This window comes from Carcharodon carcharias, chromosome 28 (genome assembly GCF_017639515.1).
Source record: "Carcharodon carcharias isolate sCarCar2 chromosome 28, sCarCar2.pri, whole genome shotgun sequence".
NCBI classification, from domain to species: domain Eukaryota; kingdom Metazoa; phylum Chordata; class Chondrichthyes; order Lamniformes; family Lamnidae; genus Carcharodon; species Carcharodon carcharias.
Genome location: NC_054494.1, coordinates 39,436,444 through 39,460,970, shown reverse-complemented (window position 1 = coordinate 39,460,970; position 24,527 = coordinate 39,436,444). Strand labels below are relative to the sequence as shown.

The 24,527-nt window shown below is 42.7% G+C and overlaps 1 protein-coding gene across 2 annotated transcripts; it reads right to left on the bottom strand.

Moving 5' to 3' along the window:
- Positions 1-858: 858 nt before the first annotated feature.
- Positions 859-23,642, bottom strand: nolc1 (nucleolar and coiled-body phosphoprotein 1). 2 transcript variants are annotated; one of them, XM_041176201.1, is made up of 14 exons: positions 23,480-23,642; positions 21,159-21,214; positions 18,746-18,879; positions 16,982-17,106; positions 15,862-16,030; positions 15,532-15,629; positions 14,157-14,340; positions 13,491-13,697; positions 12,762-12,866; positions 7,436-8,230; positions 4,694-4,830; positions 4,467-4,502; positions 2,804-2,893; positions 859-1,442 (listed from the first exon to the last, which is right to left on the bottom strand). In XM_041176201.1, exons 1-14 carry the CDS (start codon positions 23,585-23,587, stop codon positions 1,284-1,286), a joined length of 2,403 nt encoding a protein of 800 aa, XP_041032135.1. In that variant the 5' UTR covers positions 23,588-23,642; the 3' UTR covers positions 859-1,283. The 2 variants fall into 2 exon arrangements, with proteins under 2 accessions (XP_041032135.1, XP_041032136.1); XM_041176202.1 differs by having other exon boundaries at positions 2,804-2,864.
- Between the last annotated feature and the right edge of the window lie 885 nt (positions 23,643-24,527).

The following is a 24,527-nucleotide window of genomic DNA, read 5'->3' as shown; positions in this document are numbered from 1 at the left end:
TCAATTCTGATGGAGACAATTTTTGAACAAATTCTTTTAAAGTAAACAGAGCACACTGTTAGAAACAGAACATTTCCGTTAACACATTGTCACCACACAGAGTGGTACAGCAGTTGAATTGCAAAACCCCTTTCAAGGGCTCTCCTGGCTCTGGCAGTGAAGATATTGCGCTCTTGATTACTTACTATTTAAAATCTCAAATCTATTCTCAAAAGATTGTGCATATATATTTTGTAGCTAGTGGTGAATATCTGGTCTCCACAAGTTTGGGAAACATAAAAATCCTATTGAATAACTGTTCTACATTGATGGTGTATTAATGAAAGCCAATGACTGGTGTAGCTGAGCCTTCTCAAGCCTAGGAATTCTAACAGCATGTGTAATCTCTCAAATGCTTATTGGCGACTCTGTTGTGGACACAGTCATTCACATAATAGTGGACAGACATCTCTCAATTATTTGGTGGCAACACCAAAAGCAGATGTCTGACTAAGAAATTTTATGCAGATTATTTTCTCCACTAATGTTAGGCATTCCTGTAGATTTCTGAGATACAAATATGTAACAATTCTCCTTACAGGCTTAACCAGCTGTCACCATTTGAGTGATCTGCCCTGTTTGGAAAGTCACCAGGCTGTAGGCATTTTGTGCAGTGATCTACAACAGGCCAGAACTTCTGTGCTTTTGTGAAGCTACAAAAGATAGCAAGGTTAGTAGATTATGCACAATCCACAGGAATCTGCTGTTTGTACCTTGGTCAATATTGCAATCGTGCATACTCACTTTTTAAAACTTGTCCTTGTTGCACTTACTTAAATTCCACAACCTGGCTGTATAATACATCAGTGATCAAATCAATGAAAGGCAAAGGTCTTTTATTAAAAACTTAGCTCAGACATGGTTTATTAAATGTTACTTCTACACAGGAAATTTCCATAATTTTTGCTCCTCAAATCTAATAAAGAACAACAGTACAATGCTGACACTCAAAAAAAGGATCATATTATTGCCAGTTCCCTTTTTAAAAAGCTACATTTCTGGCGTTTGTTTTGACGTTTACTGTTAGGGATGAAGTTAACATCTCACTTAAAACAAACATTTCCATCAAAAGAAAACAAACTTCATTTTAAATATGAGCAATATCCCCTGGAAAGAGCGGTCTGACTTCCAGAGGATTAATGAAGGATTTTAAAAAAGATACTGGAACTATACACTCCAAGAATTAACCATATATAAAGATTTAAATTCTATAATTTTACAATAGAGTGTTACACAGTTTCCACTCAGTCACTGTCGAATTTGATGGAATTCACAGACATATTGATGGCCCCGCCCCGATAGTTCCCACGCTTTTTCTTAGTCTTTTCGTGTCTGAAGGATTTTCCTTTTGTGAATTTTAAATCGTGATTGGCCTTTTCGCCCCAGTCTCCTGATGCTCCTTTCTATAACACAAATAATCAATGTTTAGTGTGCAACACATAATGGAGGAGGAAAAGCTTCAGAAAATTCAAAATGGTCAGTTTGAGAACATTTGAGAAGATACTAAAGAGCTGTAAGGCAGCAAATTAAACTCAATTCACAAAGTTACCAGAATTCAGACCTGGTCTTTGACTAATTTTTCAAAACAAGTTCAAAGTCCAGCTATCTTTATGGGTTAAGAATTTAGTAGAATTATGAGATAATAAACTATACAACTGAGGGAGCTTGGCCACAGTTCTAACGGTATCTGGTTTGACTGAATGGTAAGTCACATTACAATCCTTTGCGGTTCAAGCTATATCATCCCTCTTTTCACAGACAGAGCCCCAAGTCTCTGCTAACTCTCGAGTGAGTGTCAGACAACCGTGGGGTGCAGTTAAGCATAGCCTGATGTTACCTTCAGCTGACAGCCACATACATGCATTTCCAAGTAGATCGCACTGGATAATAGCCAGCAGCATGAGTTGTGGATAATTCCCCCTTTCCTATCAATGCACTGCTTCATCCCAAGTGAAATCTAGAATGGGCACAAACCTGCAATAGTGTTACTCTCACTAGAATTAATCCTCAACAGATTTTATTTCAGTCCATCACAAATAGCACTTTGAGACCATTAATACTTCCTATTCTTACTGGCCAAACCTGGTAGCATGACCTGAGAATCGTAAATTCCAAAGGGTACTCTACATGTCACTAAACTGATTTTACAGGGATTCCCCCATAGGCATACCAACATGCACACCAGACAAGACCAGATTCAATTACTGGTCAGTATTGAGGAAGTCGATTTTAACTACAGTAGCTCTGGCAATGATACAGTAGCCCCAAGTTGGGAAAGAAAGCAAGTTCTAAATAGCTATAGTTCCCATTCCTGGCTGCAGTGAACTGCACACCACCACCCTACCCCTCCACCCTAATCCCAAAGGCAATTGTACTTGCAATTGCCCTTGATTGTGTTGTAAAAAAGTAATAACCTTGAAATAAAATATGGTAAAGTTCAAACAGAAAAAGGTTGGAATAAATTGATGGTGTAAATATTTTCCTCTTGTACACATAACCAAGGGACAATATATGATTTTCTCTCACTTACTAATATAATAGTTACTCTCAGTGCAGTGTAGGTAATCACCAGCCTATATACCATCCCACATACTGGAAACAGCCCTTGTTACTCGTCACATAAGTAATGCATTGTTGATACATGTACCATCCACTAATGGTACCACTGGTTATTTCTGTACTGTTAACAAATGCATTAGCTTTAAAATGTACAAGGTTGCTTATTCATAGCACTGAGCACAGATTTGACTGAATCCAGCCTTACCTTTGCAGTGAATGAATTATTTGAAAGGCGTGGATCAATTTCAATTTCATCTTCTCTTACTCTACGGAAAGGAGTATTAGGTTGAGGGCTCTTTACACAAAAAGAAAAACAGGGAACAAAGTACATTATCACATGCTACATGTTTTACATTAAAGGGTAACTGTGAAGATGATCTGATTCCACCTTCCAGTGTATAAATTCTAAAAGAGAGATTTAGTTCAGCGAGAACAGCACCATAAAATTCAGTTGCAGTGACAAAGGTACCTGGTGCCAACGCTCAGCAGCCTTGTTGTAATAAATGTTTGCAGTTGCCGCTCTAACAGGATCCACAAATCTAAGAGAATACTTCAACTTACGTTATTGTGAGGTCAATGCTGAACTTGAGGCAAACAGAAGGAAAAAGTTGCACCATGCAGATTTCCCCTCATTCATCCCTTTGTGCTCTTTACTGATACATAAAAATACAGCTTTCATAATGAGGATAATACCAAAGCAACTGGCTTGCTTCACGCTTACCAGACCAATTTTACAGATCAAATATTCTAAAATAAATCATGACAGCAGTGCATTCAACAGCCTATATTCCGATCATTCAATTGATAAAGGACATTTATAAACAAAAAATTAAAACAATGTGGCCTGAAGCTCACGCCCGGAATGGACTTGGCACTGAGATAATTTTGCTGAAGTGAAGATATATCCAGGTTTCTACATAAACTCATTGGCAAAACCTTAAATGTCATGTCTGCCTGACTCAAGCATACACTGTTAATGATTGGGACAGGAACAACAGGATGTCAAGGTGCAAAGATGGGGTAGTATAAAAAGGGGAAAGAAACCCCCTTCATGGTGATGTTAGAGGCTCTTGAAGCACTTATCCTCTGTTCAAAGTCGTTGGTAATTTCTGCAGCAGCAGAGCAGAACTGTAGCATCATCTGACTGCTAGTCAGGTGTTTAACACTGGATTAATGTTACCATGGGTGCAATATGCTGAACCACTACACATTCCCAAACCCAGAACGAGTGTAATCAGCAGCGACTCACCTCCCAGAGGGGCGAAGGGACTTTTGAACTCGCACACAAGATCGTGGATTCATGAACACAATATAGTTGTAGACACAAGCCTGTTCTGCGCAAACTCTCATGAGTTTTTACACTATTTGATTTTATTCTATTCAGGTGAAGTCATTATCTGGGCAGACACAATGCTCAGACACCATGCTCTTGAATCTTGCAGCACAGTGTAAGCTGTCGCTACAACTTCACTCAACATGTGATCTGGGGTCAGCAGCTACAGCTGCAGAAAACAGGCACTGTTGACGAGTTTTTTATTTTACAAAAAGTTCCGAGTGCCTAGAGCAAACAGTCTTGTGGAACGTGCAAGTCCAGAGTGCAGCTGAGCCACACACCAGAATGCCACCCAGGGTTTGGGAACATAACAATGCTCCAACTCACAATCACAGCCCAGTGATCGCTGCTGGAAAACACACATGATAGGAATGGAACTGGGCTTAAGTGTGTTGCGCTCCATAAAGGTGGAGAACAATGTTTAAAAAAGGAACACACAGGAAGATTAACCACTCAGACCAGGATGCAGGAGGTAGAAAATTAGCAAAATAAGAATGAATAGTTCAAGAAATCATAAAACTATAAAGAATGATACCTTAACTCCAGGTGTCAACATGGACTGTAAGGTTTTCTGAAATAGGGAATAAATTAGAGTCACGTATGGTATGACAGTTTAAATCCAGAAGTTCTGAAGAGATATGAACCATCTTTATATGAACTATTATCTCCATGCAAAATGATTAAATGCATTTCAAACTACGGTGAAACTAGAATTACATTCCTATAAAAGATAGGCAAATATTCTTTCCAAAATGTCTTCACCTTTTTTGTTTTCGGTACAGTGTTTGGCGTTTTCACTTGCAGTTTTTGATTTGCTGCGGTCGAACCACCTTTTCCATCCTCTGATTCAGATGAAGATGAGGAGGAGCTTTCCCTTTTCCTCTTAGTATTTACTGTACCTAACACAATAAGCAATCACAAACATCAGTGTTAGCCATGAAATCTGCACACAACTGGCAATGAACTCCCAGGTTATAATTCACAACCAGCTCCAATTAAACTCATTCAAGAGCATGCTACTGCTGTGTGAGGCTTATGTTAAAACAAGCTACTCATTGTTCAATAAGCATTGTCATAGTATAGATGAAAACATATCAAAACTATTGTCATGTTTTGGAAGCATGATAGAAAACATTAGCAGAAATCAAATTCTTAACAATTTAAATAGTGAGGAGGATGTATGAAGACTGGTATGAAGGCAGTGCTTTTATCTCTGGTGCCCGGTTTAAAATTGTGGAGCAATAATTTACTGATACTCTTGAGGGTTCCCAAGTGACATGCCTTTGAAGTGTCTTAAGCTGTCACCCACTAGGCCAGCTGGCATGTGAAATGTGCAGGGTTGCACTGGTATAACACGGGGAGCTCTTCAGGAGCGAGAACTGAAACACATTTGCATGGTAGCAGTAACCTAACATTTCCTCCTATTGGCCAAACGACGTGTTCTGAACAGTGCCAATATGAACCAGCAGATACACCCAGGAGTCAGTGGAATATATCAGGAGCTGGAGTCTGACTGGCTTTTACACTTCCTCGATAAAAACACAAGGCCAAATGTTACATGTAAACTGCTGGTCTGGCTGTGATTAGCTAACTCGGCACAGAACACCCAATCTGCGAACTTCAAACTTGCAATGTTTCATACACACAAGAAAATGCAATTATCCACTAAACCACCAGGGAAGCTAGCACAACATTTCCCTATTCTATGATAAATAAAGAGTACCTGTGCACTAAATTTTCAATCTGCCAAAAGAGGTTCATTATTGCAGTAGAGAATGAAATACACACTTGCATTTATATACATACAAACTAGGAGCAGCAGCAGTAGGCCATGTGCCCCCTCAGCCTGCTCTAACATTCAATTAGATAATGGCTGAACTGATTGTGGCCTCAAAGCCAGGTTATCTCAAAATGCTTTACAGCCAATGGAGTATTTTTTGATGTGCATTCACATGTAGGAAACACAGCAACCAATTTGCACACAGCAAGCTCCCACCAACAGCAATAATGATAATGACCAGACAACCTGTTTTAGTGATGCTAATTAAGGGTTAAATATTGCCAGGACACCAGGAAAAACTTCCCTGCTGTTCTTTGAAATAGTGCTATGCAATCTCCATTGTTCACCATCTTGTCCTAAGACAGCGCTGCCACATTGTAGCACTCCCTCAGAAATCTATTGGAGTGTCAGCCTAGGTTTTTCTACTCAAGTTACTGGAGTGGGGATCTGAAAGCACAATCTTTTGTGGTTCCGAGGCAAGAATGCTGTTAACTGAGCCACAGCTGACACAGTAGGAAGACCTGAGCACACAAACAATTGCTCCTTTTGAGCACCCAATGACAATCAGTCATTTCCAGTTGGTGAAAGCTCTGCCAGCATAAATGTGGCATAAAAAAGACAGCCAGAAGAACCTTGTACATATACCTTGTAAAAACACATCACCCAACCAGTCAGGATGCACAGGCGGTTTTTAGACCCAGCAAAACCAACCAGTGATAATGGAAGAAAAAAAACAAGGCCCATTGGACTTAACTCCTCCCATTCTTAAAATGTAATTTTCTAGCGTTTTCCCAAACTGGTTTAATGGACGCAGACAGTGGACAAGTAAGAGGACACCAACACAGCTCCCAGGGATTGGGCAGGGTCCTGCCACCTTTACTTCAGCCGTTACCTGCACAACTATCAGAGCAGAAAATGGGCACTGCATTTGTTCCATGACCTAGAAGAAAAGCTCTTTCCTACTGAACTGATCCACCTACTTCAAACTGTCACCCTTAAATCTGCAAGAATGCTTGGATACATATCAGTCACATCCTCAGGGTTGCTTATGCATGTAAGCAAGCTTCAAATGCTGTGCATTAGAAACGGGTCAGCTGAATCAAAGTTGTGCTTGTGGTGGTGGTTGGGGGGTGGGGGTGTTGGGAGCAAGAGAACAGCACCATCTTTAGCTCCTGGCAGGCTGCCCTTGCTGGAAAGGAGCAGCACAGTTAAACTATTAGACATGTGCTGCCAAAGCTCTAAAATGCAAATATGAAGCATGATGGTTGGTACTGATGAACTGTAAACAACCAGGGTACAAGGTAAGAATAAAACTGGGGGTACAGGTGGGGGGGTGCTGAGCATAAAACGTGCAATTTGTGCAAATGAAGCTGGGAGAACTATCCCTGGTTTACCCAGTTATCCTTTACATCTTGCATTTAGAGCGCTGGCAGCTGCTCAGAGTGACTGAGTTTGGATGACTTTCACAAGTTGAGAAACGTACACTGATAAGACGAATCAGGCAGGCTTCTCAGGTTACCAGTCAAAGCCACCCTTGTAACATTTTAATGCGCCAATCCCACAAGAGTTTCGCTTTAACTTGATGCTATCAAATCAATACCAAGAACTTACCAGATGTCAAGCCAAACAGACTTTTAAGACCCGACTTTGGCTTCACCCAACTGTCCACCTTTCCCCTGCACCCAAACTTATCAATTAATTAAAAAGTGACAAGTAAAACTCACCATTTACAGACTTGGTGTTGTTTTTCTCATCGTCTTCAGAGGAGCTATCTTCAGAGCTGCTCTCTGCTGTCTTCTTGGCTGATATCAACGGTGGTGTTCTCACATCATTTGGTTTTCCTTTTGAGCTCTCTTCCTCTGACTCTGAACTTTCCGAGCTGCTGCTGCTGCTTTTAGCTTTCTTGGCTGCAGTGTTTGCAGTTTTTGGAGACAGAGCAGTAACCACTTTCTTCAGTTGTCCAACCTGAGTTTTCAGTTGAGGCTCATCATCACTTGAAGTTTCTTCAGAGCTGCTAGTTTCATTTTTATTGGCCACGGCCAGGAGTTTTGCTTTTCCAGTCACTGGTGATTTGCCTTTTCCAGTTACCGCCGGGGATTTGGTTTTAGCTGTCACTGCCGGGGATTTGGTTTTAGCTGTCGCAGGAGACTTTCCTTTGGTAGGAGTCTGCACCTTTGCTGTATGTTTCACCTCCTCCTCACTGCTGGAGTCATCGGAATCTGAGCTGCTGTCGTCAGCAGCAGCCTTAGCCACTGGAGTATTTTGCTTCCCTGGTTTTACACGCACAGCAGCTGATATAGCAGCTGGACGGATGGCTGGAGCAGCCGCACTCTTTTCATCAGAATCACTAGAGCTGTCAGTTTCTGAACTGCTCTCTGCTTTCTTTGCTTGAGCCAGAGACTTTCCAGCTGGTTTTGATGTGGGCTTCATGTCTGGCTTTGGTTTGGGCTTTGTGGCTGGTTTTGGTGTAGCCTTTGCCGTAATCTTTGCTTTGGGTTCTTCTTCAGAACTTTCAGAATCTGTGAATGTTACAGACATAGCTATTAATCTACCTTACTCTCGAATTAACAAGGGATTACAATAAACTGATATGCCGGCAAACAGACACCATTGTTGTATATGTAGCAAAATCCTTCAAACAGCAATAAAATGAGAAACAAAGATTCTTGCCTGAAAGACAGTACTGGCTGTTGGACTACATTGTACTCCGGTTTCTAGGAGCCAGATGTAAACCCAGAACCTTCTGACTCAAAGGCTATGCTACCACAGAGCCCAGTACGACACCTACAATGTTCCTTTATAAACAAAAATAAGAATGGTACTATCCATCAAAGTGAATGAAGGAAGGGATCACCACTGTAAAAAACAGCTGGTTTTAAATTATTGGTCTCCAGTGTGTATATTTGAGTGAACATTGTTTGGGTTACTTTGACCATATCTTATTGGTCTCGATTGTCTGAGAGCAGAGTCAGCACAATACACACGTCACTGTGAATCAGCTCAGGCATTAGGATGAACCAGGCTCTCTCTTTGGAAGTGACTATGTTGGAGCACATACAGCTGACTTGACCAGCTGTCGGATGCTGTCCCTTGAGTTGCATAGCCACGCAGCAACCAGCAAGTTCCTGTGAAGACCAGGATACAGTGACACCTTTAAAGTATCATGTGTGCGGCCATGCAGAAAACTTTAAAGAAAATGTGCAATTAAAGAAATTGTCCATACACAAAAGATTTCAGGGAACTTTATTTCCTTCTACTATCCTCAGTCCATATTACCTCAATCAAAAAAATTGGGCAATGCAGAATACACACTGGTAACACCTTAGAATCTATTCTAAACATACAGAAAAATCAACTAAACCACATAGCAAAAACTAATGCACATTAACGCCAGGGCAGATTTACATCACTTCAATGTTTCTGATTATAGCCTTCCTTGGGAGCAGGAAATGAAGGTGTCGAAAACATGCATTAAAACAATCCTAAGACACTATTAAACCCAAAAGATTTGCCAAACTCGGTTACCTGTTGCCATTAATTAATTTTGTATGATAGAAATTTGTCAAGCTGATGCTATTGCTCCAAAATTAAGAAATGATTTACGTGAATATTTGCTGGGTGTCCCAGAAAGGGAGATTAAATTATATATTTTTAAAATTCATTCATGGGATGTAGACATCGTTGGCTAGGCCAGCATTCTTTGCCCATCCCTAATTGCCCTTGAGAAGTGGCGAGCTGCCTTCTTGAACCGCTGCAGTCCATGTATCGTAGGAACACCCACAGTGCTGTTTAAGGAGGGAGTTCTAGGATTTTGACCCAGCAACAATGAAGGAACAGCAATATAGTTCCAAATCTGGATGGTGTGTGACTTGGAGGAGAACTTGCAGCTGGTGGAGTTCCCCTGTATCTGCTGCTCTTGACCTTCTAGGTGGTAGAGGTCATGGGTTTGGAAGGTGCTGCCCAAGGAGCCTTGGTGAGTTTCTGCTGTGCATCTTGTAGACGGCACACACTGCTGCCAATGTGTGCCAGTGGTGGAGGGAATGAACATTTAAGGTGGTGGATGTGTTGTCAATCAAGTGGGCTGCTTTGCCCCGAATGGTGTTGAGTTTCTGGAGTGCTAATGGAGCTGCACTCATTCAGACAAGTGGAGAGCATTCCACTTGTGCCATGTAGATGGCAGACAAGCTTTGGGGAGTCAGGAGGAGAGTTACCCTCTGCAGAATTCCCAGCCTCTGACTTGCTCTTGTAGCTACAGTATTTATATGGCTGATCTAGTTCAGTTTCTGGTCAATGATAACCCCCAGGATGTTGATAATTGGGGGATTCAGCGATGGTAATAGCATGGGAAGATGGTTAAATACTCTTTTGTTGGAGATGGACGTTGCCTGGCACTTGTGTGGCTTGGATGTTACTTGCCGCTTATCAACCCAAGGATGAATATTGCCTAGGTCTTGCTGCATTTGGACCTGGACTGCTTCAGTATCTGAGTCGTCGTAAATGGTGCTGAACATTGTGCAATAATCAACAAATATCCCCACTTTGAAGCAGCTGAAGATGGTTGGGCCAAGAGCACTACCTTGAGGAATTCCTGCACTGATGTCCTGGGACTGAGATGATTTCGCCTCCAATACCCACAACCATCTTCCTTTGTGCTAGGTATGACTCCAACCAGTGCAGAGTTTTCTCCCCGATTCCCAGTGACTTCAGTTTTGCTACGGTTCCTTGATGCCACACTTGATCAAATGCTGCCTTCATGTAAAGGGTATTCATTCTCACCCCACCAAGTTCAGCTCTTTTGTCCACGTTTGGACCAAGACTGTAATGAGGTCAGGAGCGAGTGGCCTAGATGGAACACAGTGTCATTGAGCAAATTATAGCTAAGCAAGTGCCACTTGATAGCGCTGGTGAGAAAAATCAGCAAAATGATGGAGAATTAAGTGTAGGTTGATGGGGCAGTAATTGGCCACATTGGAGTTGTCCTATTTGTATACAGGACTTCCTGGACAATTTTCCACATTGCTAGGTAGATGCCAGTGTTGTAACTGTACTGGAACAGCCTAGCTAGGGACTTGGCTAGTTCTGAAGCACAAGACTTCAATACTATTACCAGAATGTTGTCAGGGCCCATAGCCTTTGCAGTACTCAGAGGCTTCAACCATTTCTTGATATCATGTGTAGTGAACTGAATTGGCTGAAGACTGGCATTCTTCATGTTGGGGACCTCAGGGGGAGGCAGAGGTGGATCATTCACTCGGCACTTCTGGCTGAAAATGGCTGCAAATGCTTCAACCTTGTCTTTTGCACTTATGTGCTGGGCTCCCCAATCATTGGGGATGTTTGTGGAGCCTCCTCCTCCAGTGAGTTGTTTAATTGTCCACCACCATTCACGACCCAATGCAGCGGGGCTGCAGAGCTTAGATCTGATCTGTTGGTTGTGATAGCTCTGTCTATTACATGCTACTTCCTCTGGCATGCAAGCAGTCCTGTTGTAGCTTCACCAGGTTGACACCTCATTTTTAGGTATGCCTGGTGCTGCTTCTGGCATGCCCTCCTGCACTCTTCATTGAACCAGGGCTGGTCCCCAAGCTTGATGTCAATGGTAGAGTGAGGGATATGTCAAGCCGTGGGGATAGAGGTTGTGGTTGTATACAATTCTGATGGCCCACAGTGCCTCGTGGATGCCCAGTTTTCAGTTGCTAGATCCATTCGCAATCTCTCTCATTTAGCATGGTGATAGTGCCACACAACATGGAGGGTGTCCATAAGGACTGTGCAGTGGTCACTCCTACCAATACTGTCATGGACAGATGCATCTGCGAGAGGTAGACTGGTGAGGACAAAGTCAAGTAGGTTCTCCCCTCTTGCTAGTTCCCTCACCACCCGCCAAAGACTCAGTCTAGCGGCTGTGTCTTTTAGGACTCGGCCAGCTTGGTCAATAGTGGTTTTACCTAGCCACTCTTGGTGATAGACATTGAAGCCCCCAACCCAGCGTACGTTTTTTGCCCTTGTCATCCTCAGTGTCTTAACATGGAAACGTTCTGATTCATCAGCTGAGGGAGAACAGTGGGTGGTAACTAGGAGGTTTCCTTGCCCATGTTTGACCTGATCCCATGAGACTTCATGGGTTCCAGAGTCAATGTTGAGGACACCCAGGGCAGCTCCCTCCTGTACCATTGAGACCCTACCCCTTGTGGGTCTGTCCTATCAGTGGGACAGGACATGCCCAGGGATATTGATGGCTGTATCTGGGACATCATTTGTATGGTACGTATGAGAATGACTATGTTGGGCTACAACATAATTGCTCGACTAGTCTGTACAATAGCTCTCCCAATTTTGGCACAAGCTCCCAGAGGTTAGTAAGGGGGACTTTGCAGGGCCCACAGGGCTGGGTGTGCCATTGTTGTTTTCAGGGCCTCGGTAGATGCTGGGTGGTCCATCAGGTTTTTTTTAAAGACTTCATTGCAGTTTGATACAACTGAGTAGCTAGCTAGGCCATTCAAGAGGGAAGTTAAGAGTCTGGAGTCACATGCAGGCCAGACCAAGGATGGCAGATTTCCTTTCCTAAAGGACATTAGTGAACCAGGTGGGCTTTTACGATAATCGACTATGATTTCATGGTCACCATTAGACTAGCTTTTAATTCCAGATTTATTAATTGAATTAAATTCCAGTGGCTACCGTGGTGGGATCTGAACTCATGTCCCCAAAGCATCAGCCTGGGCCTCTCTAGTCCAGTGAAATTACCTCTATGCCATTGCCTCCCCTTATTTCACAAAGGCTTCAGGGCTCGACAGAAAAACAAATGGCTCCAACTATCATTTTTTTTTCATATTGTAGCATATATTACACAAACCCTAACATTTAAGGACATAACTAATAACATTCCACATTGAACAGCAGCTGCATTTATCTAAATTACATTGTGCAGTGTGCAAATGAAAAGACTCCCGTCTCTTTTTCTGGAAGATTAGACTTTCCACTTCATTTTGGCAGCAGAACCAAAATACACAGCTAGCTTACTTGACTAACAGAATTACATTTTCTTACCGGACTCGCTGTCAGAACTAGAATCTGCTTCCTTAGCTGCAGTTTTCTGAGCAGCAGCTGCTTTTGTAGGTAGCGCAGGAGCAGGCTTCGCTGGTGTAATTTTTGCTGTTAACAAAGAATTCAATGAACAGAAGACAAGGTATACAAATCTATATCATGTTAAACATGTCAGCACACAGTAATGTAGTGGTTATAACAGTGACCTAGCATAGCACACCACATTTGATAAATCTAGTAACTTATAGACTGGCACCAGGAAAAGTGACCATGAAAGCTACTGGCTTGTAGTAAAAACCTCAAACATCCTTCAGAGTGGGGAACCTGCCAGGTCTACACTTAACTCCAGTCCATGCTATATGGCTGAGTCAACATCCTCCTGAAGTTGCTTAACAATCTGGCAAAACAATTGCAAAAAGAAAATTACTTCAAGGTGGCTCACCACCAGCTTCTCAAGCCAACAAGGATGGACAATAAATGCAGCCTTGCCAAGGCCACTCACATTCAGAGAACAAATTCCTCACCTCCTGAAAGTGAGCTAATCACCTGCTTTAACTGCATACAGAAAGAGATTAAGCTAATAAAAAAATCACTCCAACTTTTAGAGGAACAGGGTTTGACGGAGGGATTTTTAGCAGGCTGGACAATAATCTCCAAAATTAAGGCACCTGTAATTGTCTGCTTACATTTTGAAACAATCTATACAGCTTACTGGTGTACTTCAGCACTTACTAGCTGGTTTCATGAGTGCCTTATCAGTGCTGCTGTCTGAGCTGTCATCCGACGAGTCGCTGCTTTCCTTTTTAGCAGGTGTCACTGGTGTCTTCTTGCTTACAACTGCTGCTGGTGCCTTTTTGACTACACTTGCTGGTGGTGTCTTCTTGCCTGCAGCTGCCTTCTTGTTCTGCTGTGTGGGAGGTGGTACTGCATTGTAAGCACCTAACAGGGAAAGACGTGGAGTTAAAAAAAATCAAAACGCCTGTCAATTTTTGGGACAGTTTTCTCCCTTTCTGAAGATGACAAATTCCTGCTGGTCACCCTCTGACATCTATCCAAGTGCTTATTTGTCAGCAAGTTCTGGCAGGTTAATCAACCATGAAGGGGAGCTGCGTGAATGGGGAAAATGATTCACCACTGAGCCACAGCTTGCTCATAACCAATTTCCATGCACAGGTCAATCCTCTGTATATTGTAAATTACAACTCACCATATAAACGCTATTTAATCTGGTGTTTGCACATTATAAAGGCCAATTGTCAAGTGGAATACCAAAACTTCAATCTTCCATCTTATCATCACCCATACCAGTTCCAGATGCAGTCCTATAGTTTACAAATGCAGTAACTCCACTAAGGAAAGAGCCCACTTTTATTTTTGCATTGGAGCACTCCTCCTCACCTGGCTTTGCTTTTGTTTTTACAGCCGGTGCCTCATCATCTGAGCTGTCAGACTCCTCTTCACTGCTTGAGCTCTTCTTTGCATTGGCTGCTACCGCTTTAGCAGGGGTCACAGGTTTTGCATTCTTCACTTTTCCTGAAGCTGACGCAGGCTTGGCAGGCACAGCTGCCTTGGGCATTATTTTCTATACAGTATGGAGCAGAAAAATGACTGGTCGTAATTACGAAGCAAGTATTAGCATTTCAACAACAAAACCCCTGGTCCCACCCCAAAGCTTTGTAACTGACCAAGGTGAACAAGAGCAGCAAAGTCACAAGAGTACCTCAAATCTGCACATCAACCTGACCATTCCTTCATCATCACCAAGTCCTGGAATGCTACAGCTAACACCTCTCTAAGAGAATGCAGCAGTCTACCACCCTCATCTTTATGGAAATTATGATAAATGTTTAGAAATTATTGGTTATGTCTCAGCTAGTTTTTATAACAGTAACTTATGATGATCTGGAATGCAGCACCTGAAAAGGTTGGTCCCAGAAAAAATAGGACCTTCCAAAAGGGAACTGGTTGGATATAATTTTTTTTTTTACAAATTCTTTTAACAAATGTGGGCTTCACTGGCTGGGCCAGCATTTATTGCCCATCCCTAATTGCCTGTGAGAAGGTGATGGTGAGCTGACTTCTTGAACCGCTGCAGTCCATGTGGTGTAGGTACACCCACAGTGCTGTTAGGGAGGGAGTTCCAGAATTTTGACCCAGCGACAGTGAAGGAAGAGCGATATGTTTCCAAGTCAGGATAGTGTGGCTTGGAGGGGAACTTGCAAGTGGCGGAGTTCCGAGACATCTACTGCGCTTCTAGGTGGTAAAGGTTGGGCGTTTGGAAGATGCTGTCGTAGGAGCCTTGGTGTATTTCAGGGGATTTCAAGGGACTAGTTGGATAACTCTTTCGAAAAGCTGGCACAGATAGGATGAGCCAAATCGCTTCCTTCTGTGTCATTCTATGATCTTCTCACAGCAAATAGCTATGTGCAATAAATGTGATGCTGTTTAAATCCCAAGAATTTAAAAGCATTTAAGATGTGTGCTCTATGCAAGACTTTAGGCACAAAGTACTAAAATTATAATATGAATTGAGAGTAAAAGTTGACTTTTTCTAATCAGCTCCTAACCCTACATATTTCAGGGGAGGGGGGGAGGAAAGCAGAGAAAGAAAGATGGGGAAACGGGCATAAGAAAGATGAGCTTGTGGACTCATAACAGCTACAAACAATATTGGAAATCAGGCCTCTTTCTTAAAATGTAAAAATTATATATAACACTCTTACTGAGCAAAACCGGCAACACAGATCATTACGGCCAATATAAAACTATTTACTTGTGCAGGTGCCTTCATCGCAGAGTCAGAGTCAGTAGAGTCGTCACTGGAATCATCGTCACTACTCTCCTCGGCTGCTTGGTTCGCAGTTTTTAAAGCTGAAAATAGAAGATAAGCTTTAGGGAAAGAATAATTCAGGAAGTGTAATAGAAAATGCCACTTGTAGAAATGTAATTCACTACAATATACGTCTTGGCATCAAAAGGCCCTTTACACTGGCTATTCACATGCGTTAACATATGGGGACAGTAACCCAATTAGATTTCAACTGCCTTATCCCCTCCACTTGTTATAAACGCCCAGCTTGGTAACTAACAATGTTGCTTCTACCTGGTTTCACAGGAACTTTTGCAGCAGGTTTCACAGGGGCTTTTGCAGGAGTTTTCCATTCCTCTGAGCTGTCCGAATCTTCACTGCTGGAACTTTCATCTTTCTTTCTGGCAGCTGGCTTGCTGACTGCAAGTGCTTTAGTTGATGGATTTTTAGCAGAGGTGGTCTTCTGATGGAGTGGAGGGGTGCAAGAGAGATAAAATGAAATAATCCCTTGTACTGAACTGAGAAGTTAACAAATGTTCACAAGAGCTGAATGCCAACAATCCTGCTGAGTAACTCTGGCAGGATCTGCAAACAAGTTGAACAGAAACTAAATCAAAGGAAATGAGCAAAAGACAATTTGCTGTTGGCTTTGTCTTCACATTTAGCATGCACTAAATGTCAAGGGTGCCACCCCACCCCTCCCTCCCTCCCCACAACCACCACCAAGAAATAAGGAATAAATGATAAAAATAAACTCTTTTTCAACACTTGTTACATAGAATTTACAGCCAGTAAAGGCCATTCAGCCCAACTGGTCTATTCTGGTGTTTACTGTATACACATGCCTCCCCACCATGCTTCATCTCCTCATCGACATAGCCTTCTAGTTGTTCACAGTAGTAATCTATTTTTTTTTAAATCATGAAATAGTTAAGCTGGCTTAAACAAACAGCCACTAAATGCCCCCTTGCCTGTGTCACTGATATCCAAGAACAAAGAATCCAGTGATCTGTGCTGGACTTACTTTGGACATTAAGTGAGGACAGGAACTGGGTAGAAATTACACCTTCAGTCCAACAGCACACCAACACTCAACACAATGACCACTTTAGAAAAGCATCACAGGGGCGACCATCTCCCGCACATTTGTACCTCAGCAAGATGATCGCATGACCAGTTGCAGGAAGAAGGAAGTTAAACAAAAAGGCACAATTATATGTATATCTATTTTTGGTGACTGCTTACTCCAGGCACAAGAGGGTTATGATTCAAGTCATATTCCACCCGTAGCACTACCACACAAGATGAATCATGAAGTTTACTGTATGGGCTCATCATAGTCAGTCAACTCTGACCAAAAGGCTTGTTATCTGCTCCTTAATAAACATGCTCTAATTACTTCTTGCCTTCTCACCTGTGCAGGTTTCTTTTCTTCCTCAGAATCCGAAGAACTTGAATCTTCGCTGCTGCTACTTTCCTTCTTTGGAGCAGCCTTTTTAGCTGCAGGTTTGGTTACTGTGGGTGTTAGCAGCTTGCTCACTAGAAGAATAACCATCAAAATCATCAGCCAAACAAGGTGACAATTCAAAAATTGCTTAATTGGCGAAAACACTCTGTGACTTATGGTGCTATACAAATGTATGTCTTACTTTCCAGTAAAATGTTGACATTTGTATCCTGTTGTAACTACCACTTGCAATGTAGAGGGAGAAAAAGTCAATTTACAACTGTGGTGTAGGTCTTAGGTAATCAATAAGCAACCCTGCCCCCATCCCTCTCCGAGTTGCATGAATACACCCCTCCCGAAGGGTTCGACTCCTTGCTGGGGAACATTCCCAGGTGCTGGCTACCCTCCTGTACCTCACCCGGATCAGGTCCCATTTATTCACAAGTGACTACACACATTGCTGGCAAGAGCTATGTTGCATGTCACGATTGTCCGCTCCTATTCTCAAAACAAAATGCCCCAGTGATGTCCCATTTCTGCCCTGTGGCCGCAGGGATAGATTAGAGCACTGTTCCTACCCCTCCTGAGATCAGCTAACTCAGAGCAAAATACTTAAGTTACCAGAGCATGGATTAAGTCCATTTACTGCATACCTGCCACTCCTTCAATTTGCCCCATTATGTGTCAGTTAACTATTTTGACAGCCTAGAGGATATATACTTATTTGGTATCTTATGGCAAAAGAGCAGAGAGTTTCATACAATGAATTAGGACTTTAGTGATAGCTGTTTTGCAGGCAGTTACTATTCACCAGCCCTACCCTGAAAGCATCAACATGAACAGCCGAATGCTATGGGGAGAACGTTGGCCAGGACAGCAGCGACAACTCTCTGCTTTTCCATTAATACAAAAGCATCTTTAACATCAACTTGAACAATCAGACAGTGCCTCATTCAAAGAACAGCAACATCCATCAATGCACTGCATTACAGCCTAAATTACACGTTCAGGCCTATGTTGCAATCTTTCTGTCCAGATGCAGATCGGAACACTGGAAATCCTTTACTTGTTCAGAATGCAATTGTACTGTCCAGTGTAGTCCTGAGATTAGGAACCCCCCAGGTACAGATAACTGATCTTATCCAGAAAGTGGAAGGAGGATATGGAGCTGGCTGCATAGAAAGTACAAGAAAGGAAACTGAAGCTTGGCACCATAATCATTATCCAAGGATCCCTGTTGAAAAGTGCACTCCCAATAGGTTAACTATGAATATTGCTGAAATGAGAGACATGTTGATGAAGCGTTTCATCTTGCACCTCAGGACAAATGCAAGAACGTCAAATTTTAAATGATCACGACAATTTATACTACAGGAGAAAAGGGTGTTGATTGGTTGGCAAGTCGACTTTGGCTGGGGCTTTGCCATGGAGAAATCAAAGGGGAAACTATCGGCTGCCCAAGCTAACGTGTAATTTGAAAAAAGTGCAAGGCTTGAACGTACTTCTTTTGTTTGCAGAATGCTTCTAGCAAGTGTAAATGGGCTATATTACGAGCCTGACTGATTATCTTAAGTAAGTTGTTAGTGTAGCTTTTAGGATTATTCAACAAGTGCTGCCCAATTGTAGACTCACACCTAACAGTAGACTATAAAGTAGATAGCTATAAAGTTTATTCTGTTCTTGAACCTGCAACACTGCTTTTCTTGAAAAGTTTAGCATATTTGGATATACCTGGTTTCTTTGTACTGCTTTCTTCATCAGAACTGTCTGAGCTGTCAGAGCTACTGGAAGTTTCATCTTTCTTTGCCTTTTTTGCAGCAGGACCATTGAGTACAGGCTTCCTTTTCTTTGCTACATCAGATGACCTGTTGTGATAAATTGAAAAGGTTAAGAATCCAGCGTACATAACACTGAAGATCAAACAGTTCCACTGTTAATAGTTCAGGATAGATGTCAAGAAGCTCAAAACTCCCTAATTTTCTAACAATTAAAATGAACCGCCAGAAAATCAGGAGCCCCATAAATTAGACACCCAGACATCACTACCCAAGTCTCCAATAGTGCTTCTGTAGAATGAACTTCCTGTCAGGAAAAACCCCTCATAAGATTTACCCTGACAGATTTACTATTTACTTCAAGTGCGACATGGCTCAGAATTCATTTTCAGGGATGGTGTATTTCCATACAACAGAAAATTTTACATTTTTTTTCTGTTTAACATATGAGCCTAACAGTAGATGCAACATAAAACACTATTTTCTAGGTCATCAAACGCAACAGGAGTAGCAAATTAACTGTTGTATTAAACACTGCTTTCATAGCTATCCTTTTTGAAAGCAGTTTTTTTTTTGTTATTCCCAGACCATAAAGCAAAAGACTGCAGGGTCATGAATAGTGGAAGATTACATCATCTTATCACATTTCCAATGTACCACAGAGCATTTCACATATGGGCCTGGATTTTGCAGTTGTAATGACAGCAGAATTGTCAGCATTTGCCATTATTACAGTACACCCACAAAGCTGACAGCAATTTCTGGCAAACGCTCAGCAACGGTTGGATTTCCGTCAATGATTCCCTGCTCCTTTGTAGGATGCACTATTGATGTCCTCGCGGATGGAAACCTGAAGTCACTTGAATTGACGTGAACTTCCACTTTTACGTCATTACACTCGATGTAAATTCCCATGAAAAAGTTATGCCTTGTTGAACGAGGTGAAACTGCGCTTTTAACAGCATACTAAGTTCATGACTACCTCCTGACAACCACTCTGGCCCTTAAAAAATGGCATGTCCATTATGATATAAAAAATTCTAGATTCTTAAATTTTTTAAAAATAAAGTTTAGGATATTTCAGCTTCTACCTTAAGCTTATACTGTATGTATACCCTAAACTTTATTTTGTTGTTTGCAAAGGATACTCGGTGGTTTTTACTTCCTAGCCTGCTGTCTGTGAGAATTCTTCAATGTGACTGGCTGCCAACCCTGCCTGATATTACATCACTGTTTTAGATGCCAGAGATCCCTTTAAGCTGACCATAAGTCCATAAGGCATAGGAGCAGAAATTAGGCCATTCGGCCCATCGAGTCTGCTCCGCCATTCAATCATGGCTGATAAGTTTCTCAACCCCATTCTCCCGCCTCCTCCCCGTAACCTTTGATCCCCTTACCAATCAAGAACCTATCTATCTCGGTCTTAAATACACTCAATGACCTGGCCTCCACAGCCTTCTGTGGCAATGAATTTCATAGATTCACCACACTCTGGCTAAAGTAGTTTCTCCTCATCTCTGTTCTAAAAGGTCTTCCCTTTACTTTGAGGATATGCCCTCGGGTCCTAGCCTCTCCTATTAATGGAAACATCTTCCCCACGTCCACTCTATCCAGGCCTTTCAGTATTCTGTAAGTTTCAATCAGATCCCCCCTCATCCTTCTAAACTCCATTGAGTATAGAACCAGAGTCCTCAAATGTTCCTCATATGTTAAGCCTTTCATTCCTGGGATCGTTCTCGTGAACCTCCTCTGGACCCTCTCCAGGTCCAGCACATTCTTCCTGAGATACAGGGCCCAAAATTGCTCACAATATTCTAAATGTGGTCTGACCAGAGCATTATAAAGCCTCAGCAGCACATCCCTGCTTTTATATTCTAGTCCTCTCAAAATAAATGCCAACATTGCATTTGCCTTCCTAACTACCGACTCAACCCGCAAGTTAACCTTAAGAGAATCCTGGACTAGGACTGACGCTGGAATCAAAGTAATACCGGGAGAGGTGAAATTCACACCAAAGAGATTGCTGGAACTGCATGAGCAGTTTTATTCGAAGTCAGTGGCGAGCACTGTCGCTTTGTCGCTGACTGTGACATCCAGGTCATAGTGAATAACTACGAAATGCACTGATTTATGAAGGCAATCCTATCATTTTGCAAATGGTTGCACTTTTTTGATTCCTGCTAAAAGGAGAGACTGTAGCTCTTTGTAGCAATGGGGAGATGGAGCCAAAGCTTAGCAGCTCATCCAAAGAATGATTCCTCCAACAATGCAGCATTCCCACACTGTAGCCTCAACCAAGATTAGGTGCTCAGGTCACAGAATGACATTCAAACCCAAAAACAAACTAAAAACCAGCATTTAGCACTTACTTCACCCAGAAGTCAAAGATCTCCACAAGAGATGGTGACTTTAGATCTGGAACTTTCTACAAAGACAAAGAGAAATAAAGACCGAAATGAAAAATTCCAACATTAAAATTTACAGAGAAATGGTAAATACACACCTGATTTTGGAAGTGGTCATATCTCATTTACAAATACTTCCTAGAAACGACAGTGCATTTTAATAAGGTAATGTGTGCTAAATCTAAGTAGTCAGTACTGCCAGTGTTTCTATTTTGTTAAAAAAGTCTCAACACAGAAAAAAGACACTGTGCTGTACAACCTCCAAGTGATTCATTTTCTGATGTGCAGAAATTTTCAGATCAATGCACAGGTGCCCTAGGATACAGAGCAGATTTGCGAGGATTAAGCACACACATTCTGGACATCAGTTACAAGGAAAGACTAAACAGGCTAGGGTCTTTGGAATAGGGGAGGCTGAGGGGGGACCATCTTAAAATGTATAATATTATGAGGAATCTAAATAGAGTGCATAGGAAGGCCCTATTCCCCTTGGTTAGGTTTAGAGGGGACTCAATGGGAAATTGTTTCAACCAGAAGGCTGTGGGGATCTGGAGCCAACTGCCTGAAAGGGTGATAAAGGCAGAAGCCCTCATATTTAAAAAGTATTTTGGATATGCACCTGGAGCGCTGTAACCAGACCAAGAGCTGTAAAGTGGAATTAGGCTGGATGGTTCCTTGTCAGCTGGTTTAGAAACGATAAGCCGAATGGTCTCTTTCCGCGCTGTAACTTTTTAATAATTAATCTCAGCACTACTGCTTGCTTCCAGCCCTTTGCAATTATTGCACATGATGGCTTCAACACGCAGATTAAGATTGAAAACAGTGCAATCACTCTCCCTGTCTCCATAACAACATTATAAATTGTCCACTGCCAGTCAAGAGTTTTATGAAGGGGAAAGCAGAATAAGACAGTCCAAAAGTAAACATGAAACATGTGAAGCAAAGAAATCAAAGCCACACAGAAAAATAATGCTAAGTGATCTGAAACACACACATCTTATCTTCCCATAACTCCAATGATCTCAATTATTCTCAGCAAGGGTAAGTAGCAGTTCATTAACCAAATCAGTGAACACACAAGGATGGTTTAATAGGTTGAGATGGCCCTAAGAGTCACCCAGAGATTTGAATATTTATCCTGCCAATGTTCAGCCCGTTTTTGTGACATACAGTGCCTCAATCTTTGCTTCAGTTAGCAATATTCTATTCCTCTCTCTACTTATATCACCTATTACGTGTCAATCTTCCAAGTTTTACAGAGCTGCCCACACTGCTACCTTTCCTTGCTTGGTGTGGCACCCCTGTACTCAGAACAAAGGGCAAGGGTGCAATAACAATCTTATAGTTCTGAACGTTACTGCCTGTGTAGAGATGGGCAGACTATTACATACGTAGAGCAATCCACTCTAACCCTGTAAGTTGCTTCTACCACCTTCATAGGCAGCAAGATCCAAGTCATTACTTGTCGCTGTGTAAAAAGTTAATCTTCACATTCCCCCCCACCAAATCAGTGTCATATATAATACACACAGCTTTGTTATGTGTAATAATATAATACACATTTTTATTGCATGTGCACCTGTTAACCATGAGCCATTGCATTAACACGCTTAGCCTTTTTCTTCCTTTGTTCTTTTAAGGGACCTGGGCGTCGTTGGCAGGCCAGCATTTGTTGCCCACCCCTAATTGCCCTTGAACTGAGGGGCCTATTAGGCCATTTCATAGGGCAGTTGAGTCAAGCAGACTGCGGTGGGTCTGGAGTCACATGTAGCCCAGGCCAGGCAAGAAAGCCAAATTTCTTTCCCTGGAAGGACGTTAGTGAACCAGGTGGATTCTTAATGGCAATCGGTGACGGTTTCCCGGCACCAGTAGTGGGATTTGAACACGTGACTGCGTCTCCCCCGCCCCCCTCCCCCCCTCCCCACCCCCCAGCCACCCCCGACCACCGGGGCACTCACTAACCCAGTAACATTACCACTGCTTGTTAACAGTGCTGAGGTAGCCCAGCAGATGGGCAGCACGCGCAGAGCGAATGGAACGTGCCCCGGGAACACGCGCGGCGGGTTTGGAACTTTTCGGAGTCGCTGGCGTTCCGCGTGCTCCCAGGGAACGTTCCATTCCCTCTGCGCATGCCCCCTCCGGCCGGGGAGCGTTGCTGGGGCCCCGGGCCGGAGTAGGAGGCCGCACGTGTGACGCCGCCGACTCCGGCAGGAGCGGGTTTTTTTTTTTGTTTTAAAAAAAACACTCGTCGTCTTTTCCCGAAAGATATGGAGCGGGGAACTCACCACGTTCGACTGTTTCAGGAACAGCTTGGCGGCTTTGTCGAACTTGTTCTGCAGCAGAAAGCTGTAAATCTGCGGGTACAGGTCGCTCGGCACCACACGCGACTCCATGTTGCGCACAACAACGGGCCTTCCCTCTCCCGCGACTGCGGCTGCGCGGGCCCATGGCCCGACAGGAAGTCGCTGGCTGCACGTGACCGGAAGGAGGTGTGGAAAGGGCTGGGCATGCGCAGAAGGTTGCTTGAGGCCATTACACCAAGATCTTGCACAATCGGATTTATTTTCACAGCGCCGTGGATATTGGTGGTAATGTCACAGGATTTGTCATCTAGAGGGTCAGGCTAATGCTCTGGGGACACAGGTTCAAATCCCATCTCGGTAGCCTGGAATTAAAAGCTAACGGTGGGATTGAAAACATTGTCGGTTGTCGTATAAAAAAAAATCCACCTGATTCACTAATGCCCTGGGATATGGGAAGCCAAATTCTGGGAAAACCCTGGACAGTTGGTCATCTTACAGAATCACAGAATGGTTACGTTTACCCATCACCCATGTGCTCGCTGATTTATCATGGCCTCAGTCTCTCTCTCGCTAATTTCCTCCAGCCCCAATAGCCCTCCCGAGATGTCTGCAAGCAATTAGAAAGGCAAATGGCATGTTGGCCTTTATTGCAAGGGGATTACATTTTGCTACAATTGTACAGGACTTTGTGGCAAGACCACATCTGGAATATTGTGTGCCATTTTGGTCTCCTTATTTAAGAAAAGATATACTTGCATTGTATTCAACACAGCAAAGATTTACCAAATTGGTCCCTGGGATAAGGGGTTGTCCTAAGTTGAGTGGCAGAACTGCTTCATTTTATGTTTACTATTTGTTCATTTGTCCAATGCCAGCGAGGCCAATAGTTATTGCTCAGCCTTAATTGCCCTTGGGAAGGTGGTGGCAAGCCGCCTTTTTGAGCAGCCACAGACAATGTGGTGTGTGTACTTCTCCATAGCAGGTTCAGCACAACTGAGTGGCTTGTCAGGCCATTTCTGAGAGCAGTGAA